The sequence below is a fragment of the Armigeres subalbatus genome, chromosome 2 (genome assembly GCF_024139115.2).
Source record: "Armigeres subalbatus isolate Guangzhou_Male chromosome 2, GZ_Asu_2, whole genome shotgun sequence".
NCBI lineage: Eukaryota > Metazoa > Arthropoda > Insecta > Diptera > Culicidae > Armigeres > Armigeres subalbatus.
Genome location: NC_085140.1, coordinates 113,195,697 through 113,219,041, shown reverse-complemented (window position 1 = coordinate 113,219,041; position 23,345 = coordinate 113,195,697). Strand labels below are relative to the sequence as shown.

The 23,345-nt window shown below is 44.0% G+C and overlaps 1 protein-coding gene across 1 annotated transcript; it reads right to left on the bottom strand.

Annotated features, from left to right (window-relative positions):
* Positions 1–15,311: 15,311 nt before the first annotated feature.
* On the bottom strand, positions 15,312–18,571 carry LOC134209166 (uncharacterized). The gene is made up of 2 exons (XM_062685150.1): positions 18,329–18,571; positions 15,312–15,986 (listed from the first exon to the last, which is right to left on the bottom strand). The coding sequence occupies exons 1-2, from the start codon at positions 18,569–18,571 to the stop codon at positions 15,312–15,314; spliced, it is 918 nt and encodes a 305-aa protein (XP_062541134.1).
* Between the last annotated feature and the right edge of the window lie 4,774 nt (positions 18,572–23,345).

Genomic DNA, 23,345 nt, shown 5'->3' with positions numbered 1-23,345 from the left:
TTCAAATACGGCAAATCAAACCCTCTTTTTCGTACAGTAATGTAATGGTCCTGACATGGGACCGATTTTAAGAATTGTGCACCTTTGCCAATACAGCATGCAAGCAAAAATTCAACTGATTTCACTTGAGTGCTGTTCCTACTGACGATGAGTTTTCTACAGCAACCACCGCTGAGGGCCGCCGTTGTTGAATGAATTTTAAATTTCACTTTGTTGAACATTCCCGGTAAAACTAATTCTTTTCTGTGTATAATGGTGGTCATGACAAAGGACCGATTCATCACTCGACCGCCATCCGATGATTACGGATGTCGGCTGGCTCCGTGAAATCTTGACCGTAAATGACACGGTCAAGGGGGGGGGGGGTCGTTTAGGGTCCTCTTCCCCTACCTTACATCAATCTGAATTCCGTGTTTGGGATGAATGGACGCGATTGTTTGGTTCTGAAATTTGTATTGGGCGTGAGAGAATTTCAATAGTTTAACGTTGATTATCTATTGTTTTAATACAATTTGCAAATTTGTGGAGGGTTTGCGAATTGGTTGATGTATAAATCTTAAAAATCCATCTTTTGAAATCTTATATGATTTTGTGACGGTCTCCAATTTTGAAATTTGCATTTTGCACTCTGTATCCGATCCTTCCCGCTAGACGTAGTCTACGTATTAAAAAAAATAGTTATATCTGAGCCGGATATTATCCAGAATGGAATCGGAAATTATAGCATCCCTAATTCCCTTCTTTTGCACCCACTCTCTTTCAATCAAACCCTGAACTTGTGACAGCACAAAGGACCGGTCCTGTTCCTATTACGTTTTTATTTTAATGAATGCTGAAGATCCTATCGATTTTTAATTCTTGAATCCGCAAGTTCTTTCCTCTGTATTTTCCTTAAGACACAATGCTTTATAAGCTTTTCGGCAATAATTTGTTGATATAAGGTACACTGGGGGAAGTGGAAAAAGGGGGTAAGTGTAAAAATTGACTCGGAAAATTGGAATTGTACATGCTTTACAGTTTTTACCACACCATAACATTGTGCAACAATATACTTTGATGCCCACACTTATACTATATTAAAATTTGTGTAATACATACACTAACACGGTTAACTCTTGAACTGTCATTTTAGGTTTCGCGAAAAGTTAATTTTTGCATTCATAAAATCAACTCTTATAATTGAATGATTTTACACTTATCCCTGGTATCAAACACTGCGGGGAAAGTGGAAAATGTTCTGATCACGCAATTTTTTACATGCCTCCAGGGTTTATTTTAGTGGCTGTGAATCTTAATATGTTCCTTCTTTGTTATCATTGTGATTTCAGTGGTGATTGGACTAATGTACATAAGAAAAAGCCTGATTAATTCACCTACCGGTATTACTGCCTTTCAAATTTTTTACATATGAAAAAAATGTATGAGAAAGAAAAAATAGCACCGGTAGGTGAATAAATTTCATAATTCGCATTCATTTATATTTATAGCATGTTATGCCGTTGAATGCAATCTTTTGTCCGACCAAATAGGTTAAGGACAAGTGCTTAAAAATAGGAGATAATTTTGTACATGTTTTTCGCACACACATACATACAAACACGCACACACACAGACATCACATAAATTCGTTAAATTAAGTTGATCAGTTTATAACCCTGTAAGCCCCATTTTTCCTATAAAAAGTTCATCTTTGGGGCGAACCTATAGATTTTACGTACACTTAATGTTCGAGTAAGCAAAACCAGCCCTCACTAGTTATTACCAGAATTTCTTGGGAAACTATTCAATTAAACTAATGAAATTATTCGGCAAAAAGATACTCAGAGCAATAACCGTTTTGATTTTGTTATATAACTACTCATCACAATTGAAGGTCAAAGGTAACATGGGTTTTCCACTTACCCCATCCCACTGGGTTAAGTGGAAAAACAACTCTAATTTTCAAATCTTTTCCATCAATTTCAAGCAACCATAATGGTATGAATTACCGCACAGTTGGTGCAAAATTGACTGTTTTGAAAGTCCATTTTGATTCAATGCATTTATATCATTTAAACTGGTTTTACACTAATTCAAACATGCACTATCGATTTTTCCTTTTCCACTTCCCCCAGTGTACCTTACAGTATTTAATCCGTCTCTAATCCATAATTCAACATCATTTTATGATAAGAAAATTATTTTGAGCTTTTTAGTGGAATGTTTTCACCTGTCATAAGACGAGTTTATACAATCCCATTGAATTCCACCACTTAATTGTATCTTGACAGATACGTATTTCGACCTCAAAAGTAAGGCCGTCTTCAGTGTCTCGTACTTGACTCGAGTCAGTCAAGTACGAGACACTGAAGACTGGCCTACTTTTGAGTCATGCTAATCAATAATAATGTAGACCACGGATTATAAACTCGTCTTATGACAGGTGATCATTTTATGTATGTTATGGAAAAATAGTAAACTTTTCTAATAATTAACATAAACACGTAGCTCAATATAATTATGTTATCAATTGGGGTAAATTCGACACGTGCCTTCGAATCACGATTATATTTGGGGGAAATCACACGGGAGTAATATTCAGTCATCGAGAGTAATTTGCAGGTCGGATAGCAAAAGTGCTCAAAGAAGAACAGTAACTTTAAGTTTCTTTGCTCTTAGGTATATTCAATCCGTTCTCTAGTGTTGTTCTTTCGTGATCAATTTTCTACATCTCGATAACCTCCCTATCTTGATATCTCTCTATCTCGATATATTCTGGTCATATTTGGTTCAGGATTACCTCTCCCTATATCGGAATATATGGTGAAAAGTAGAAAGACAAAAGGTCGATAAGACTCGAAAGGAGGCTTCCGAGCCTCTTGGAAGGAGGCTTCCGAGCCTCTTGGAAGAAGGCTTCCGAGCCTCTTGAAAGGAGGCTTCCGAGCCTCTTGAAAGGAGGCTTCTGAGCCTCTTGAAAGGAGGCTTCGAGCCTCTTGAAAGGAGGCTTCCGAGGCCTCTTGAAAGGAGGCTTCCGGGCCTCTTGAAGGAGGCTTCCAGGCCTCTTGAAAGGAGGCTTCCAGGCCTCTTGAAAGGAGGCTGAGGCCTCTTGCAAGGAGGCTTCCAGGCCTCTTGCAAGGAGGCTTGGGCCTCTTGCAAAGGAGGCTTCCTCTTGAAAGGAGGTTTCCAGGCCTCTTGAAAGGCTTCTGGAGCCTCTTGAAGGAGGCTTCTGAGGCCTCTTGAAGGAGGCTTGAGCCTCTTGAAAGGAGGCTTCCAGGCCTCTTGAAAGGAGGCTTGAGGCCTCTTGAAAGGAGGCTTCTGAGGCCTCTTGAAAGGAGGCTTCCAGGCCTCTTGAAGGAGGCTTCCAGGCCTCTTGAAAGGAGGCTTCCGAGGCCTCTTGAAAGGAGGCCTGAGCAGGCCTCTTGAAAGGAGGCTCCCAGGCCTCTTGAAGGAGGCTCCCGAGGCCTCTTGAAAGGAGGCTCCAGGCCTCTTGAAAGGAGGCTCCCGAGCCTCTTGAAAGGCTCCAGGCCTCTTGAAAGGAGGCTCCCAGGCCCTCTTGAAAGGAGGCTCCAGGCCTCTTGAAAGGAGGCCTGGGCCTCTTAAAGGAGGCCTGGGCCTCTTGAAGGAGGCCTGAGGCCTCTTGAAAGGAGGCTTCCGGGCCTCTTGAAAGGAGGCTTCCAGGCCTCTTGAAAGGAGGCTTCCGAGGCCTCTTGAAGGAGGCTTCTGAGCCTCTTGAAGGAGGCTTCCGGGCCTCTTGAAAGGAGGCCTGAGCCTCTTGAAAGGAGGCTTGGAGGCCTTCTTGAAAGGAGGCTTCCGAGCCTCTTGAAGGAGGCTGAGGCCTCTTGAAGGAGGCTGGGCCTCTTGAAGGAGGCTTCCAGGCCTCTTGAAGGAGGCTGAGGCCTCTGAAGGAGGCTTCTGAGGCCTCTTGAAGGAGGCTTCCGAGCCTCTTGAAGGGAGGCTTCGAGGCCTCTTGAAAGGAGGCTTCCAGGCCTTCTGAAGGGAGACTTCCGGGCCTCTGGAAGGAGACTTCCGAGCCTCTTGAAAGGAGACTTCCGAGCCTCTTGAAAGGAGACTTCCGAGCCTCTTGAAAGGAGACTTCCGAGCCTCTTGAAAGGAAGCTTACGAGGAAAAAATACGAACCTCTTGAAGACAGGTTTTCCTCCTAAAAAGGGATTCAAAGCCTCTTGAAAGGAGTTTTCCGAGGCTTTTGAAAGGAGGCATCAGAGCATCTTAAGAGGAAGCTTTTGAGCACTTTGAAGGGACGCTACTCAGCATCTTGAAAGAAAGCTTCCAACCCTCTTGAAAGAATTTTTCGGAACCTCATGAAAAGAGGCTACACAGCCTCTTGAAAAAAAGGCCTTTTGAAAGGCTTCTTGTAACGAAGCTGCTAAGCTCTCTCAACTGGAAGCATTCGAACCTTTAGATTCTTGATTTGAATTCGGAAGCATATATTTAATATTTTGTCGCGATCAGGTGAACGTTTGTCCTTATGATTTGTTGTCCCACAGCCCTTCAACACTGCTCTGCTTGGGATAGACAGGATTCAAAAGTCTTTGATCAAATGATCGCCATGCACATTACGTATGTTACGTTATCATGGCTTGTTATGATTCGGAACAGTTTTTGCCGCTCTTTTATCGTTGTTCGTTATCTATTGAGAGCGATTTCTGCAAACCCTGCTACAAGGTGATATGATATGTTAACCCAAAATTCTCTTTGTTTGAACAAAGGAATAATTCTAGGATGAAATTTTATCCGCTGAATAAATATGAATATTCAAAACTCAAATCGACATGAAATACTATTCGGTGAAATACAAATAAAAATAAATATGAAAACGGAAAGAACAAATTTTGATTAAAAGCTCAGATTAATCCACCTAGCGACGATGGTGCTTTTCTCGTGCATCATAGAATGTATTGAAAAAAAAAATGGATTTTGGAAAATCACTTTAGGGGCTTAGATCGAATTTTTTCTATAATTTTTCATGTTTTTGTATTAATTAACTAGTGTTTTTGTACTATTAACTAGGGCCAATTTCCAATAGCAAACAATGGGACCACATTCCTATTTTTTGTAGTACAGTGAACACGATATTGAGTTAGTTAGTTAGTTAGTTAGTTAGTTAGTTAGTTAGGGAGGTATCGAGATAGAGTACACATGTATATTTAGCCGAATGCCGTTTGCCCCAATAGTTTAAATTTGTTTCCTTATGTTCAAAATGAGTACAAAGTGTTTAGAAGTGAATACTGAGAAACGGAAGTGAGTATTGAGAAGTGAGATGTGATAGTTGCAAAATAAGAAGTAGGATGTGAGTAAAAAGTTAAACAGAAGTAAGTGGCGAACAGTAAGAGATGATAATTGGGTATTGAGAAGTGATTGGATTGAAGAGGTATTAGACAGAAAGAAAAAAGATGACGCACGAAGGAAGAAGAAAAAAGAAGGGATGAGAAACAATCTCGTTTCCTACTTCTTCCTCGGTTCTCACTTCTCATTTCTCACAACTCCCTTCTCACTTCTTATTTCCAATTGTTTACTTATTACTCATCTCTTCTCACCTCCCTCATCTCACTATTCACTTCACACTTTTCAGTTCTCACTCTCTCAAGAGAAGATCTTTGTTTTGTTGACATTTTCGTAGCAAAGACCTATTTTCCATTTAGTACCCATTTCAATGTATCTTCCATTTCTCGATCTCTTTTTATCTAGATGGTCCGTTCAATAGCGAGATGTGAAGAAGCGACTGTTTTTTTTATAATTTTAATAATTTGCATTTTTGTTATAACTGCGCCTATGAATTTTATTTTAAACTGCTGTATAACAACCTTTTAAAATACTTTAAATTTGAATGTAAATCAATATTTACATTAGTAAGTAAATTGGTTACTAATATTCATATATTTTATATATGTTTCACACATACCGTTAAAGAAACTAAAAAAATATGACAAACGGTGATTGTTTTAAAAATATACAAATCTGTTCAACCATCGATTATCAGTGACCCCTAAACATGAATTTCAATAATGAATATTTAAAAAAAAAATGTCGTTAAACATTTTTAATCATCATTTGAAATTGTCTTGATATTCGATTCCATCCTGACTTAACATTTCGATCTCACCCATACCCCAGCCGATTCGGCTTGAAAATGGACTGTTCTCGTTTTCATCAGAAACCAAAATCTATCAAGAATTATTGTCGTGAGACTTCATGGACTGTTGCATAAAGGGCCAAAGTATGATTCTAAAAAAAATCTAGACCGGAAAATGGCTTCATAATAATCATTAATTAGAAAAGGCTTAGATCCCAAAATGTTGGTAAAACCGAAGGGAGTCTGTGTATAAACATTTGCCTTGAACGTCTGCATTCTAATGTCGAATTTATTCAATGTAGCATCAAGGAATTGTTATACGATTGTGTTTTCAAATAAAACAAACAACACGTTGAACACCCCTGATAAATGCCTCCGGTATGCATTGGTCTACAATAGAAGCCACTCTACTTTGGTAACTTCCGTGGTTTGTGTGTTTTATGCTCGCCGTGGACACCGCCACTGTGGACCCCGCGCCGAGTGCATAGGCATTAGATCCGATTTGACGATCACGATCATACCCAGCTGTGGTCACGGCTGATGGCTCGACGGTGCGGTAAAGTACCTACCTATTTAACGTCCACCACAAATGATGCCTATATGAGAGGAGAAGCTCTCCATCCAAGTCGCTTCAATAGGTGGCCTGTCCACTAGACAGTCGCGCGCATATGCAATCTCGACAGCAAGACGGTTGTGTGGACTAAGGAGAAAGAAATCCTCCTCATACCTCGTGTAGATATGTGCCGGCTGGCAATTGCAATGAAGCAATGAAACGGCAGTCATCGTCTTCTATTGTAATGCCCTATTTACCGTTGTTTTCCATTCCAAAGGGCGGCAGTGGTGGCGGCGTGGTGACGGCATGAGCTTTCAATGTTTGATGGCACCCTTTTTCCAGGCATTTGAAGGTGTTTCTATGTGTTTTTTTGTTACATTTATGTTGCTGATGCACAGAAGGTTCAACTGAGTGTAGTTAGCATATTTGAGATCTTGAATCCAGATTATCTAAAAGTTAAATATGTATATAGTTAATTTTGGTACCCTTGATTTTCTGCTCAATTACCAAGGTGATATAAAATTATTCAGAGCTTCATATTGGCAATTCTTCACGTGTCTTATGACGAGTTAATACCACCGTGTTTAATTTCTCCACTTGATGTAACTTTACAGATACGTACTTCAACCTCAACAAGCCGTCTTTCAGTCGTGTATTTGACTCGACTTGAAATCGTTCTACATTCTTATGTACTTATGTTCTTTTTTTAAGAAATGTACTCGTCTTCATTAAACTTCTGCTGCTCAAACTATTTTATTACTAGGGGGCAGCACTCGGTGCTCCTTTACTGAATTATAATATTTTTTCATTAGATGTGTTTCATATTTCCCGTTGCGTTACAAACTTCTTCGTGGTCGTGGTTCGCTCAAAATTACACCATGTCAAACAACCCGCATCACAAGCATGACTTAATTTTGCTAACCAGTTTTCCACTGGACAAATAAGGCAAATCTCTTACGACACCTCGTCCACTAGCTGTACCTTGGCAGTACCACATCCACCAACTCGTCAGGCTCAAACCGGTTCACCGACAGATATGGAAAACAGAAAAAATCGCACCACCAGAAGTGCCGGAGAAAGATTATGGTAATACTCGCATAGTTCCCTCAATCCGCTTGAGTAATAGTCGTCGGGTTTTACTTGAAATGGAGACGCAAGGTTCCTCAGTGAGCGAGAGACCCCCTTTGCTGCACGATCGTATCCGAGCTCGAGAGAAAGGTTTCACGAAGAGAAATGGCCACGACGACGGCGACGCGATGCGACGAAGCCGAGAGATTCAACCACTAGGTAACTGGTTCAATGGCCTGGAGTAACCTCGAATGGGGCCGCTGCCGCCGCACCGTCCATCTCGTTGGGGGCGACGACGACGGCGACGGTGGAGAGCAGCGCGATCACTGCAAAAACATACATACGAATGCGGTGAATGGCGATGCACAGCACACGTAGGAGCCCAGCCGGTTGTTTGAGGTGAAGAGCAGAGCCCCCAGCCACGAAATCAGGCTAAAGAGCTTCGAAACGGGCGTAATAGGTTATGCTGCTGGTGAGTAATGATTACGATTTGTATTACATTAGAGACGGATACCGAGCAAAGGTCAAAGAGTATGGCGAATGAGTTGGTGTTCGATTTGAAGACAGAAGTTATTTGTAGGTCAAAGAAGCATACGGAGATGAAAACCAATTTCACATTAGTTAGTTGATTATCAATCTAATTGTTAGCAACGCAAGATGATTAGAACATATTTGGATATCACATAAATCAAATATAAAATGACTGATTCATAAAATCAATTCCGATCGTTTTCCCACTAATTAGTAGTTTACGACCACCTTAAAGAAACGTAAACAAGTTGGTTGCGTTTCTGGCTGTGTCTGCGTAAAACTAGGTGAGAAGAAAGTGTAGGCCAAGCTGCTTTCGGACCAACAACGCAACAACAACAGTTCGTGGAAGAAACCACTCCGGCGATTCGCGAACGATCGAATTTCCACAACGCTCTCGCAGTCAGTTAGTCAGTCAGTCAGTCAGAGCCGATGGCTTCGATCCAACACCATAGAATTGGTAATTTTTGGGCTAGGAGGAAAAGTTTTACAACAAACTCGGTTACAGGGAAAATAAATAAAATTAAACGAGCAATGAACTCGCGCGATTAGACTGCGCTCTCGGTTGGAGAGGGGATCAGGTTGTAACACGGGAGAGATAAAGACGCTGCTACCGAACAAAGCAACAATCTTACAGCTGATGCACCGCGATTTCCGCGAATTGTTTGAGAGGAGCTTCCCCCGGCAGTGGCTGCGATGAGTGATTATCAGCAACACGGATGGCGAATGATTTAGTGTTGATGGATCACTGTCACTACTACAGCAGTGAGTGGGGCACGAGACATCCGACTTCGCTGCAGTGATATGGCTGAGTTGGAAGCACGATTAGACGATTCACTACGATTACCGCTGCTTGACTCCGAAATGAAAGAGGAGCAGAAGCACAGTTCGAAAAGAAAGAGGAGAAATTGTGTCACTTCTTGGGGGCCGCCGAGTGGTTGTAGACATCGAGTTCGTTGAACCCCGTGTTGTTGAGAAGTATGTAATGATGGGAAAATAACACATGCATTTCAATGTTGTTGGCACCTTGCGACTCGTTGCTTCATATTCGCGACTTACAGTATGTAAACATATTACACATATGTAAACACATGTACATAAAATAATTAATTATGAGAGATTCTATATTTCGATCAAAAACATTCTAATAATTAATTAGTAAAATCCTCATGTCTTCTAGAACTACAAATCGTTGGTGCCGATTTGATTTCATAAGGGCGAAACTGCGTTTGTGAACAAAAGCTTCTCACGTCACTGGTGGGTTAATTTGAGCCCACCCACGCAATCCAACACCACTTATGGAAGCAGCGAATCCTCTTCTTTCAATAAATGGCGCTAGGTTGCGTGGGTGGGCAGAAATTAGCCCACTAGCGACGTGAGAAGATCTTGGTCACAAAAGCAGTTTTGCCCTTTCGAAAGGTTGATCCCGAAATATTTATCGTCTAGGTTGCCTACGTTGCGGATCATTTTCCAGATAAATTATCGAAACCAATGCTGAACAGAACGCAGCTTAACGCGTATAAGTTGATACGGATTTACGTTCAAAAGCTCAGCTTAGCTTTAACTCAGCGGTTCTCAACCTGGGGTACATGTACCCCTAAGGGTACCTTGGCTGACCCCAGGGGGTACCTCGGACAAAAATGTGTAATGGCGGATGTATTACAATTCCAATCCAATTCAATTATTGATGAAGTTTTGATAATTCTATTTTTTTTATTTCAAAGCTTTGTATCGTACATAATATACACTACGATCTGTAAATCAAAGTCTATTGAATCCTGCCCAACATAACCTGCACAGTGAACGAAGGGCTCTGAAACAAGCATTAAAAAAATCTTCAAATACAATCTACTTGATCGAAACAATATTTTGAATAATATATTAAGAAAATTGGAACACCTCCTTCAAGAGGCTCAGGAAGCCTCTTTCAAAAGCTCAAGCCTCCTTCCAGAGGCTGGAAGCCTCCTTCCAGAGGCTCGAGCCTCCTTTCAACAGGCTCAAAAGCCTCCTTTCAAGAGGCTCGGAAGCCTCCTTCCAAGGGGCTCAGGAAGCCTCCTTCCAAGAGGCTCTGGAAGCCTCCTTCCAAGAGGCTCAGGAAGCCTCCTTCAAGAGGCTCAGAAGCCTCCCTTCCAAGAGCTCAGGCCTCCTTCCAAGAGGCTCGGAAGCCTCCTTCAAGAGGCTCAAGCCTCCTTCCAAGAGGCTCGGAAGCCTCCTTCCAAGAGGCCTGGAAGCCTCCTTCCAAGAGAGCTCAGGAAGCCTCCTTCCAAGAGGCTCAGAAGCCTCCTCCAAGAGGCTCGGAAGCCTCCTTCAAGAGGCTCAAGCCTCCTTCCAAGAGGCCTCGGAAAGCCTCCTTCCAAGAGCTCAGGAAGCCTCCTCAGGCCTCCTTCCAAGAGGCTCAGGAAGCCTCCTCCAAGAGGCCTCAGGAAGCCTCCCTTCCAAGAGGCTCAGAAGCCTCCTTCCAAGAGGCTCTGGAAGCCTCCTTCCAAGAGCTCAAGCCTCCTTCCAAGAGGCTCGGAAGCCTCCTTCAGAGGGAAGCCTCCTTCCAAGAGGCTCAGGAAGCCTCCTTCCAAGAGGCTCAGAAGCCTCCTTCCAGAGAGAGGCTCAGAAGCCTCCTTCCAAGAGGCCTCAGAGCCTCCTTCCAGAGGCTCAGAAGCCTCCTTCAAGAGGCTCAGAGCGCCTCCCTCCAAGAGGGCTCAGGCCTCCTTCCAAGAGGCTCAAAGGCCCTCCTTCCAAGAGGCTCAGAGCCTCCTTCCAAGAAGCTCAGCCTCCTTCCACAAGAGGCTCAGAAGCCTCCTTCCAAGAGGCCTCAGAGCCTCCTTCCAAGAGGCTCAGGCCTCCTTCCAAGAGGCTCAGGAAGCCTCCTTCAAGAGGCCTCAGGAAGCCTCCTTCAAGAGGCTCGGAAGCCTCCTTCCAAGAGGCCCGGAAGCCTCCTTCCAGAGGCTCAAGCCCGGAAGCCCTCCTTCCAAGAGGCTCAGAAGCCTCCTTCAAGAGGCCTGGAAGCCTCCTTCCAAGAGGCCTGGAAGCCTCCTTCCAAGAGAAGCCTCCTTCAAGAGGCTCGGAAGCCTCCTTCAAGAGGCTCCAGCCTTCCAAGAGGGCTCAGCTCCTCAAGAGGCCTGGAAGCCTCCTTCCAAGAGGCCTGGAAGCCTCCTTCCAAGAGGCTCAGGCCTCCTTCCAAGAGGCTCAGGAAGCCTCCTTCCAAGAGGCTCAGAGCCTCCTTCCAAGAGGCTCAGAGCCTCCTTCCAAGAGAGCTCAGAGCCTCCTTCCAAGAGGCTCAGAGCCTCCTTCAAGAGGCTCAGCCTCCTTCCAAAGAGGGGCTCAAGCCTCCTTCCAAGAGGCCTCAGAAGCTCCTTCCAAGAGGCTCGGAAGCCTCCTTTCCAAGAGGCTCAGGCCTCCTTCCAAGAGGCTCGAGCCTCCTTCCAGAGGCTCAGAGCCTCCTTCAAGAGGCTCAGGAAGCCTCCTTCAAGAGAGGCCTGGAAGCCTCCTTCAAGAGGGCTCGAAGCCTCCCTTCAAGAGGCTCGGAAGCCTCCTTTCAAGAGGCTCCGGAAGCCTCCCTTTCAAGAGGCTCAGGAAGCCTCCTCCAAGAGGCCTGGAAGCCTCCTTCCAAGAGGCTCAGAAGCCTCCTTTCAAGAGGCCCGGAAGCCTCCTTTCAAGAGGCTCAGGAAGCCTCCTTTCAAGAGGCTCCAGCCTCCCTTTCAAGAGGCCTCGAAGCCTCCTTCAAGAGGCTCGGAAGCCTCCTTTCAAGAGGCTCTGGAAGCCTCCTTTCAAGAGGCTCAAGCCTCCCTTCAAGAGGCTCAGAAGCCTCCTTTCAAGAGGCCTCAGAAGCCCCTCCTTTCAAGAGAGCTCAAGCCTCCTTTCAAGCTCCAGAGCCTCCCCTTTCAAGAGGCTCGAGAGCCTCCTTTCAAGAGGCCTGGAAGCCTCCTTTCAAGAGGCCTGAAGCCTCCTTCAAGAGGCTCGAAGCCTCCTTTCAAGAGGCTGGAAGCCCCTCCTTTCAAGAGGCTCGGAAGCCTCCTTTCAAGAGGCTCCAGGAAGCCTCCTTTCAAGAGGGCCTCAGAAGCCTCCTTTCAAGAGGCTCAGAAGCCTCCTTCAAGAGGCCTGAAGCCTCCTTTCAAGAGGCTCAAGCCTCCTTTCAAGAGGCCTCAGAGCCTCCTTTCAAGAGGCTCAAAGCCTCCTTTCAAGAGGCCTCAGAAGCCTCCTTCAAGAGGCTCAGGCCTCCTTTCAAGAGGCCTCAGGAAGCCTCCTCAAGAGGCCTGGAAGCCTCCTTTCAAGAGGCCTCAGAAGCCTCCTTTCAAGAGGCCTCAGGAAGCCTCCTTTCAAGAGGCTCAGAGCCTCCTTTCAAGAGGCTCAGAAGCCTCCTTTCAGAGGCTCAGGAAGCCTCCTTTCAAGAGAGCTCAGAGCCTCCTTCAAGAGAGCTCAAGCCTCCTTTCAAGAGGCCTGCCCTTCAAGAGGCTCGAGCCTCAGGAAGCCTCCTTTCAAAGAGGCTCAGAAGCCTCCTTTCAAGAGGCTCAGAAGCCTCCTTTCAAGAGGCCTCAGGGCCTCCCTTTCAAGAGGCTCAGGCCTCGAAGCCTCCCCTTTCAAGAGGCTCAGGTGCCTCCTTTCAAGAGGCTCAAGCCTCCTTTCAAGAGGCTCAGCCTCCTTTCAAGAGGCCCGGAAGCCTCCTTTCAAGAGGCCTGAAGCCTCCTTTCAAGAGGCTCCAGCCTCCTTTCAAGAGGCTCGGAAGCCTCCTTCAAGAGGCCTCAGGCCCTTCAAGAGGCTCAGAGCCTCCTTTCAAGAGGGCCTGGAAGCCTCCTTCAAGAGGCTCCTGGAAGCCTCCTTCAAGAGGCCTCAAGCCTCCTTTCAAGAGGCCTCGGAAGCCTCCTTTCAAGAGGCCTCGGAAGCCTCCTTTCAAGAGCTCAAACCTCACTTCGAAGCTCAAGCCTCCTTTCAAGAAAGCTCTGAGCCTCCTTTCAAAAGCTCAGAAGCCTCCTTTCAAGACTCAGAAGCCTCCTTTCAAGAGAGCTCGGAAGCCTCCTTTCAAGAGGCTCAGAGCCTCCTTTCAAGAGGCTCAGAGCCTCCTTTCAAGAGAGCTGGAAGCCTCCTTTCAAGCTGGAAGCCTCCTTTCAAGCTCAAGAAGCCTCCCTTTCAAGAGAGCTCAGAAGCCTCCTTTCAAGAGGCTCAGGAAGCCTCCTTTCCAAGAAGAGCTCAGAGCCTCCTTTCAAGAGGCTCAGGAAGCCTCCTTTCAAGAGGCCTCAAACCTCCTTTCAAGAAAGCTCAGAAGCCTCCCTTTCAAGAGGCTCAGAAGCCTCCTTTCAAGAGAGCTCAAGCCTCCTTTCCAAGAGGCTCAGAAGCCTCCTCCTTTCAAGAGCTCAGAGCCTCCTTTCAAGAAGGCTCGGAAGCCTCCTTTCAGAAGAGGCCCGGAAGCCTCCTTTCCAAGAGGCTCCTCTCTCTTTCAAGGCTCAGAGCCTCCCTTTCAAGGCTCAAGCCTCCTTTCAAGAGGCCTCCCCTTTCAAGAGGCTCCAGAAGCCTCCTTTCAAAGAGGCTCAGAAGCACTCCTTTCAAGAGGCTCCAGAAGCCTCCTTTCCAAGAGCTCAAGCCTCTGCACAAGAGGCTCAGAAAGCCTCCTTTCCAAAGAAGCCTCAGAGCCTCCTTTCAAGAGGCTCAGAGCCCCTCCTTTCAAGAGGCTCAGAAGCCTCCTTTCAAGAGCTCAGGCCTCCTGCTCAGAGCCTCTCTTTCAAGAGACTCAGGCCTCTCCTTTCAAGAAAGCTCAGGAAGCCTCCCTTTCAAGAGGCTCAGAGCCTCCTTTCAAGAGCTCGAAGCCTCCTTTCAGAGGCTCAGAAGCCTCCTTTCAAGAGAGCTCAGAGCCTCCTTTCAAAGCTCCAGAAGCCTCCTTTCAAGAGGCTCGGAAGCCTCCTTTCAAGAGGCTCAGAAGCCTCCTTTCAAGAGGCTCAGGAAGCCTCCTTTCAAGAGCTCAAAGCCTGCTTTCAAGAGAGCTCAGGAAGCCTCACTTTCAAGAGAGCTCAGGAAAGCTCCCTTTCAAGTGGCTCAAGGCCTCCTTTCTAAGCTCAGAGCCTCCTTTCAAGCTCAAGCCTCCTTTCAAGAGAGCTCAGGCCTCCTTTCAAAGAGGCTCAGAAGCCTCCTTCAAAGAAGGCTCAGAGCCTCCTTTCAAGAGCTCAGGCCTCCTTTCAAGAGGCTCAGAAGCCTCCTTTCAAGAAGGCTCAGAAGCCTCCTTTCAAGAGGCTCAGAAGCCTCCTTTCCAAAGAGCTCCAGAGCCTCCTTTCAAGAGGAGCTCAGAGCCTCCCTTTCAAGAGAGGCTCAGAAGCCTCCTTTCAAGAGCTCAGGAAGCCTCCTTTCAAGAGGCTCAGAAGCCTCCTTTCAAGAGCTCCAGAGCCTCCTTTCAAGAGCTCCAGAGCCTCCTTTCAGAAGAGCTCAGAGCCTCCTTTCAAGAGGCTCAGAGCCTCCTTTCCAAGGCAAGGCTCAGGCCTCCCTTTCCAAGAGGCTCAAGCCTCCTTTCCAAGAGCTCAGGCCTCCCCTTTCAAGAGGCTCAGAAAGCCTCCTTTCCAAAAAGAGGCTCAGAAGCCTCCTTTCAAGAGACTCAGGAAGCCTCCTTTCAAGAGGCTCAGAAGCCTCCTTTCCAAGAGGCTCAGAGCCTTCTTTCAGAGGCTCGAGGCCTCCCTTTCAGAGGCTTGAAGCCTTCAAGGAGAGCACAGGCTTATCCTTTCCAAAGAAAGGCTCAGAAGCCTTCTTTCAAGAGGCTCAGGAAGCCTTCTTCCAAGAGGCTCAGAAGCCTCCTTTCAAGAGGCTCAGGAAGCCTTCCTTCAAGAGCTCAGAGCCTCCTTTCCAACAGGCTCAGAGCCTTCTTTCAAGAGGCTCAGAGCCTCCTTTCAAGGCTTGAAGCCTCCTTTCAAGAGCTTGGAAGCCTCCTTTGAAGAAGGCTGGCAGAGCCTCCTTTCAAGAGGTTCAAGGAAGCCTCCTTCCAAAAGAATACTCGAGGCAGTTTATCCTTCCAAGAGCCTTAGCTAAAACTAAGCTAAAGCTAAACTAAGCTAAACAAAGGCTAAGCTAAAGCTAAGCTAAAGCTAGCTAAAAGCTAAGCTAAACTAAACTAATAAGCTAAAGCTAAGCTAAAAGCTGGAGTGGGGCTGAGGCTGGGATAAGCTGAGTGGGCTGAGGCTGAGGCTGGGAGTGAATTTCAGGCAGTGGGCTGGGGTGAGGCTGGGGCTGGAACAGGGAGTGAGAACAGGGCAGACAGGCTGGGAGCTGGTGGAACAGGAACAGGCTGGAACAGGTGGTGGGGGCTGGAGTGGGGAACGGGCTGGGGCTGAACTGGGGGCTGGGGGCAGGTGGTGGGATGGAACCTGGGCCTGGAGTGCAGGAACAGGAACTGAGGGTGGAGAACAGATTTTGGGTGAGGTGAACAGGAACAGACAGGAGCGTGTGGAACAGGAACAGGAACAGGGGCTGAACAGGGTGGGGCAGGAGCTGAGGTGGGAGCTGGGCAGACAGAACAGGTGGGAACAGGAACAGTGAGACAGGGAGCAGTGGGGCTGGTGGGGAACAGAGGAACAGGGCCTGGGGAGTGGGGCTGGAACAGGCTGGAGTGGGGAACAGACAGGAACAGGGAACAAGTGGTGGGCTGGGGCTGGGGTGGGGAACAGGTGGGTTGGGGAACAGACTGGGAACAGTGGTGGGAACAGGTGGCTGGGGCTGGAACAGGGCTGGGGCAGGCTGGTGGGTGGGGAACAGGGCAGGCTGGGGTGAACAGGGCTGGTGGGGAGCTGGGGCACAGTGGGGCTGGTGGGGTGAACAGGCTGGGGCTGGGGAACAGGTGGAACAAGGGCTAAGCTAAAACTGAGCTAAAGCTAAGCTAAAAGCTAAGCTAAAGCTAAGCTAAAAGCTAAGCTAAAAGCTAAGCTAAAAGCTAAGCTAAAGCTAAGCCGTAAAGCTAAACTAAAGCTATAAGCTAAAGCTAAAGCTAAAAGCTAAGCTAAGCTAGCTAAAGCTAAGCTAAGCTAAAGCCTAAAGCTAAGCTAAAGCTAAGCTAAAGCTAAGCTAAAGCTAAGCTAAAGCTAAGCTAAAGCTAAGCTAAAGCTAAGCTAAAGCTAAGCTAAAGCTAAGCGCACCCCTTAGCACAATATTTTATAATTTCCAGAAACTAGCAGAGATACCTAAGAGATTGGTGGAAAAACTGAGAAAATCGGTTGAAGGATCATTGAGCTATGGGTATTTGGAAATTTAGTTTCAACGATTTTCTGCACGAATGTATCCGCGTAAGTTTTTTTTATTGTTTGTTAAAGAGACTTGCAGCCCTAGGCTGGCTCACCTCTGAGGATCCGCGTAAAGTGAATGTATCCTAGTGTTAAGACCTTTAGCGTCAATGAAACAATGAGTTAACCGAGAAATTAATGAATTCCGACTACGTACAAACAAACCTGAGTGTAATGCATTGGTTTATCGAAAACTAAAAACTGCTTGGTTCTGATGCCTATATGCCTATATCTCGATAACCATATGGATTAGAGTACTGCCATTATGGGGTTTTATTATTCCAAATCATTAGCTTATAGTAGAATTTTATCTAGTGGAAAATTTCGATTTAATTCTCCGATAGACGCTTCAGTAATGAGCATTTTTTAGGTAAATAATCAAATATTGGGTCCTTTCACAATTTTTTTTTTGTGGATTTTTGCCTATATTCTGTAGATACGCATAATACCAAAAAATAATTCATGAAAAAAATTGGGAAAGGACCCAATATTTGATATTTCACCTAAAAAATACTCATTTTTCAAAAATCGATCTGGCGCGACTTCTAAACGATTTTTTAGAAAGTCGGTTTGTTCAACAAAAATTATCCAGACAGGTAGGGGAACTGCTCCTGGACTTCATCTCATGGCTCCGATATTCATCTCATAAAAAATAAAGCAATGTAAAGGTATTTGATCTGTGTCTTATTTTTGTAATTTGAGCAGTGAGCACGCATGTTTACAAAAAGAAGCGACGAATTTGGTGCCGTATTTCTTTGTTTCGCGATGAGATGAATATATGTTCAGTGAGATGGAGATTAGAACAGTTCCCCTCCATGACTTTTCGAACATCGATTTTTTTTGGGACACCATATTCAGTAAGTTCTTCAGTATAATTATGTTATAATTAAGATATTTGGCGGAACATAAGAAGCCACTCCAGAAAAAACCTTCAATGAATTCTTCGAGGATATTGAGGATTGCTTTTCAACAATGCTGACATTATATATATGTATATTTTTTTTATCAAAGGCAACGTGTGAAACTTTGTCCACTATAAACTATCTATGAGTTATCTTTGTTGAAATGACTTCATACACCGTGCGCAAAAAAAAAACGTCGAATCGAAATGGACTTCCACCTCATCGTGATCGAACCGGCTCTCCGTGGATGGCGTTCATCTCTAGCATTCCGCATTATTATACAACCGAGCAACCACCATCATCCGGCTAAACCTTGCCATGGCAATGGAGCAATTTTTCAAGTTCGCGGCCAATCGGCGAAGGTCTCTCTTTCTCTCTCATATGTCCATGTTATGCGAATTCCTCTCTTCTGGTTGTTACAAAACCCTCAAAGCTTCAACACACCGAAAGCATGAAAAAACTTTGGATACCAATCGTCAACCGTAATTTTGAGGGGAACTTCCCCTCATTCGTAATACCATCATTCAATGGGGCGCCGGGCCGTGAGTTCCCCCATCAGAACTCTTTCGTAACCGCGAGCAGCGGAGACGATAATGCGCAACTGAAACAGGTTTTCGCGCAATTGCTGCGCGCGCGCGGTTACAGAAAAGCTCGGATTGCGCACACTCACGTAATACCTGTCATGATCGCGTTCCACGGTGCGGTCGTTCGTTCCATCACTCCCAATACGGACGCTCTTGGACTTGGACTTGAATGCATGTAAATATGTGTGTGTGGGTTTGAGCGAACTCCCCTTTGGCAACCGGCCAGCAACAATCGCAGTGGCCCCTCAGCTGATTGATGAGCTTTCTGGTTTGGCGCTTGGATTGGATACGAATCGCGGTTCCACCGAGGAAGTATGAGTGTGATGTGAAGCTTCTTGAGTGCTTTGTGGGCCCGTGTGCTGGAGCGAGTAGTACCTACCTACCTGCAAGTGGTGTTGCGAATCTACACGGCGGCAAAAGTTCTTTCCTTTTCGCTCGTCCGTCCGATTCGGGCCCGGTCGGTGAATGTATGTTAGGCCAATGACCGCTGCGCATCGAACTTGTTTTCTTCGTGGGGTTTGTTTTTTGCATTCTTTCTGTGGGGTTTTCTGCGCGAGGAAGCTCTTCGGTAGATCTTGGTGTTTAAGTTTTATCTCGCTGTCGTAAATATTTAATTTTTTCTTCATCGTGGCCCGGAATGAGGTGAGAATTACAGAAGCTTTTCTCATTGTGTTTCGCGAATGAAGAGATAATTTTATAAATCCGTAGCGAACTTTCAATATTTAATAAGGTAATATTAGTGTGTAATCATTACATAATTTTATATTGCTGCTTAATATCTTAACATGACTTTGTATTTTTGGTTACGTCCTAGTGAGGATATGAACCAAATTTGTAAGCAATGATAGTTGCTCGACTTGTTTGTTGAATTTCATGATCTAGGATGAATAAACAAATTCAACAGCTCAAAAACAATGACTTGCATTATGCGGATTTTCAGCATTTGTAGTTGTGGAATAGAATAATTGCTTGAAATGTTGAACTATCCTGTCACGCAATAATTCATATGGTGTGCGTAACAAATCGCCGATTATTATTTATAATAAATAATCGAAAATGCTGCAACATGTCATAGGATACTGGTCTGGGGATTTCATTTCAAAGGTACAGACCTTTATGGAGCTGACAGATTATCTCAGGAAAATGATTCTCAAAGTTGGCGTTTTAGTTATAGTAAAAGGAGTTCACTCATCTCAAGTCTTTGAAACAAATGCAGTGCAATAGCGTGTGGTCAGTTTTTTTGGTCCTCGGTGAGTCATGAGTCGCAGCGAAAAGACAATCAAATATTCTTAACCTCTGCATTTATTGTTCGTTAAAAAAAACTCCGGGCGAAATTAAAGCATAATAGATTTGCTTCGTTTAACCCTTTATAAGGCAGTTGCAACTATATTGCCACCAACAAATTATATGTTTTTCTATTTATTAACAAGAGCTCTACTTATTATTTCACATGTAGTGACTTTATTTGCTTCCTAGTAACACCCCAGATGAATTTGAGCCATAAAAAATTTAAATGTCAATTTGAGAACAGTTTTTTTACGAACAGATCGTAAGTTTCGAGTGGAAGAAGGATTTTCAGTTATAATTCGTTAAAAAAACGACAAAGATATATTTTTTCCCGTTGGTATCAAATATTTTGAATCTCCTGTGTTAGATTATTACGTGATTAACATGAAAAAAGCTTTGCCTTTCTGTATATTTGGTTTTTGGATTTTTGACGAAATTGTGTTTTTTTCCCAAGGGTCCCCCCTTGGGAGAAAAAAAGCGATAATTTTTTTTTCACTTATAATGTGTTTTCTGACTGGGACTCTTCACCAAAAAAATGTAACGTACCTTGATTTGACTGGTTCTACGTAAAACTAAATTTTTAAAAATCTTTTTATATTTTTGTTGTTGCCTGTTTTCCCGCTTGCCGGGCAGTGGCAACTATATTGCCACCAATTTTTCAATGTTTCTGAACTGTTTAATGTATAACAAACATATATTTGAGTTTAATACCATGTCAACATTGTGTCCTATTGTTGTTTTTGTTAATTTATTGTTTAGATTCGTCTGCCTTATAAAAGGTTAAGGTGGGACAACCTCGCAGTTGTGCTATGTTATTGTGACCATGGGCGAAAGATTGTGGCGCCATGGCCAGGAATCCAAGATACATTTGGAGCCGATGGGAGTTTGTTGTTGATTCTTAAGAATTCGTGCATGCAACTTGACAGAACAGTCGTAGTTCGGCGATTAGTTGCGGGTATGTGGCGCTGAGCGTTTTCCTTCTTTCTCAAGTGAATATCCTTCTATTCCCGAGAATTTTGTTTCCTCAAAAGCTTTTATTTCACATTAATGTATTTAAACAATAAATATGATATTTTAACTTAATGACTACCAGATAAATACCATACTTGATCCGCACTATAATAAAAAGCTGAATGAAGATTAAAAGCAAATTGAAATAACGACAACCAACTAATAATTTTTCAAGTAGAAACATATGTAATCGACATTCCTGTTTCTATCGATCTATGGTTTAGACTAAACCAATATAGTAGACAGGCAAAACTCGATTTCCGGATAAAAAGCGCCAGATAAGAAACCAGAAAAGGATGTAGCCACTACTATATGGCGCAAACAGCCTTTGGAAGCTCAATGAGAAGTTAAACCCCTAACATAAGGTAGCAACATATAGCAAATAAAAAATAAGAGCATCCAAAGAAATACTAGCATACTTGGAAACGATAAAATAATGGAATTAACCCATAAGTGTAGTCACAAGGAGTTTATGCACCAATGCACAAATGCACCATGCGGCTCCATAGATTCCCTGCCTAGTAGGTGTTTAACATTCATATAGTTGATTGCATATTATTCGGCAACTCGGCCGTACGAAAATCATTTTTCTGTTAAATATCTTGGCTGTGCATATGCACAGCACATGTTTCTGAAATGGACAAATTGATATGAAATTTGCGAAAAAAAATCCACGTGTCTTGGAGGGACTCGAACCCTCAACCTCCTACTCTCTAGATAGGCGTGATGACCCCTACACAACAAGACCACTTAAAGGTACCAATCTCCACCGTGGTTTGTTTGCTGCTTCACGTTTCAGACGGGTGTACAGTAGAGTGATTCAAATTTTGACTTTTTTGCTCCCCCATGCCTAAACGATTGCATTTGCCTTTTTATTAACCCACCTAAATTTTAAACTAAATTGGAAGTAAATTGTGTGAGCATGCGCGATTTGAAGTTTGTATGAAAATTGCTATGAAAACAGTAACTTTTATGGAAAACCGTTCCTCAACGCTTCCCTTTAAGCTCTAAAAACATATGAGTACATCGGCAACATAAGAAATTTTACAAGGAATCAGGCCGTCTTTGTTGCGAAACGATTTTATGATCGCAAGAAAAATTATTAGGGAAATACTGAATCGTGGGAAATTCAATTTAACACGTAAAAGAATAACATCAATATCAATAATGAGCATTTTTGTTTTCTTCACAACTTTGCTTCCAAACGAGAAATCGCTTCGCAACAACAACCTCCTTTCAGCTTGAGAAGTATTCTGTGTAGGCAATGTGTTGATCATATTTAAATAGTTCATGGGCCACCTCACGGAACGGTCTTCCACATAAGGGTCAATTTTCACACTAATTTCCATACAAACTTCAAATGACGTGTGCAGAGTCAAATTACATCCAAAATTGCTAAAAATTTAGGAGGATTATTAAAATGGCAAATGCAATCGTTTAAGCATCGGGGGGGCAAAAAAGTCAAAATTTGAATCACTCTAGTGTACAGTTCTACCACCTTTGCAAATGTTCGGCCGACAATATCCATGTCATCCGCGAAACAAATAAATTGACTGGATCTGTTGGAAATCGTACCCCGGCTGTTACACCCGGCTCTCCGCATGACACCTTCTACGCAATGTTGAACAACAGGCACGAAAGTCCATCATCTTCTCTTAGTGCTCAGCGCGATTCGAACGAAGTGGAGTGTTCGCCCGAAATCTTCACACAGTTTTGCACACCATCCACCGTTGCTTTGATCAGTCTGGTAAGCTTCCCAGGGAAGCTGTTCTCGTCCTTAATTTTCCATAGCTCTACGCGGTCTATACTGTCGTATGCCTTCTTGAAATCAACGAACAGATGGTGCGTTGGAACCTGGTATTCACAGCATTTTTGAAGGATTTGCCGTACAGTAAAGATCTGGTCCGTTGTCGAGCGGACGTCAACGAAGCCGGCTTGATAACTTCCCACGAACTCATTCACTAATGGTGTCAGACGACGGAAGATGATCTGGGATATCACTTTGTAGGCGGCATCAAGGATGGTGATCGCTCGAAAGTTACTCAAACTCCAGCTTGTCGCCTTTCTTGTAGATGGGTCATATAACCCCTTCCTTCCACTCCTCAGGTAGCTGTTCAGTTTCCCATCTGCTTTATCGGTCTTTAGCTGTATTTCTCAGAATAGTGAAACGATTTTAAATTTTTTTATTTAGCAAATCTCGCCAAATAACTTTCAACGCGGGATCGCGAGTTCTTTGGTATTGCCTTCGCCTCACATTTTTCAGCCGGATCAGTAGCTGAAGATCGTCGTCAATTATAATGGAGTTGAATTTAATTTCACATTTAAGCATTGCAATGCCTCTGGCTTCGACAATTAAATTTGGCAAAGATACGATAGCATTATCAATATCACTTTTGGTATCGAAAGGAATTCCAACATCAACATTCCTATCGATATACGTTTTATATAAATCCCAATCAGCACTATGATAATTGAAAGTAGAGCTGATTGGATTATAAATGGCTTCTTGTGAGATTTCAAACGTCACAGGAAGGTGATCAGAGTCAAAGTCAGCATGAGTTATCAATTTGCCACACAGTGGACTTGAATCCGTTAAAACTAAATCAATTGTAGAAGGATTTCGACTGGAAGAAAAACAAGTTGGATATTGAATAGTATAATATCCCGCAGAACAATCTTCAAATAAAATTTCACCATTGGAATTGCTTTGAGCATTATTTCATGAACGGTGTTTCCAGTCACCAATTATGAAAAAATAGATTTGTTGCGAGTTAGAATTTGAAGATCAGCTCTCAACAAATTCGTTGGCTGTCCATTGCACTGAGAAGGCAAGTAGGCAGTAATAAAAGAGAATTGTCCAAAATTTGTTTCAACAAAACCTCCCAAGGTTTCGAAAACATTGGTTTCAAACGAAGAATATAATTTATGTTGTAGCCGCGCATCTTACCGCTAGTAAGGCCTCCAGTTTAAACCAGAGTGTAAAATAATCGAAAATTTTTGGTGAAGTCCACCTTTCTTCACTTGTCAACTTACTTTCAGACACATTCATAGTCGGCTCTGGACTGTCAATATTCGGTTGAATATTAGTCATTGAATATTTCT

Bases quoted from the DNA above. Each gene is read 5' to 3' on its own strand.
- LOC134209166 (XM_062685150.1), bottom strand. From the start codon at position 18,571: ATGAAGAAAAAATTAAATATTTACGACAGCGAGATAAAACTTAAACAC. The intron at 15,987-18,328 runs GTAGGTAGGTAC...TCACCCCACCAG, and splicing joins ATTCGCAACACCACTTGCAG to CCCCACTGTGCCCCAGCTCC.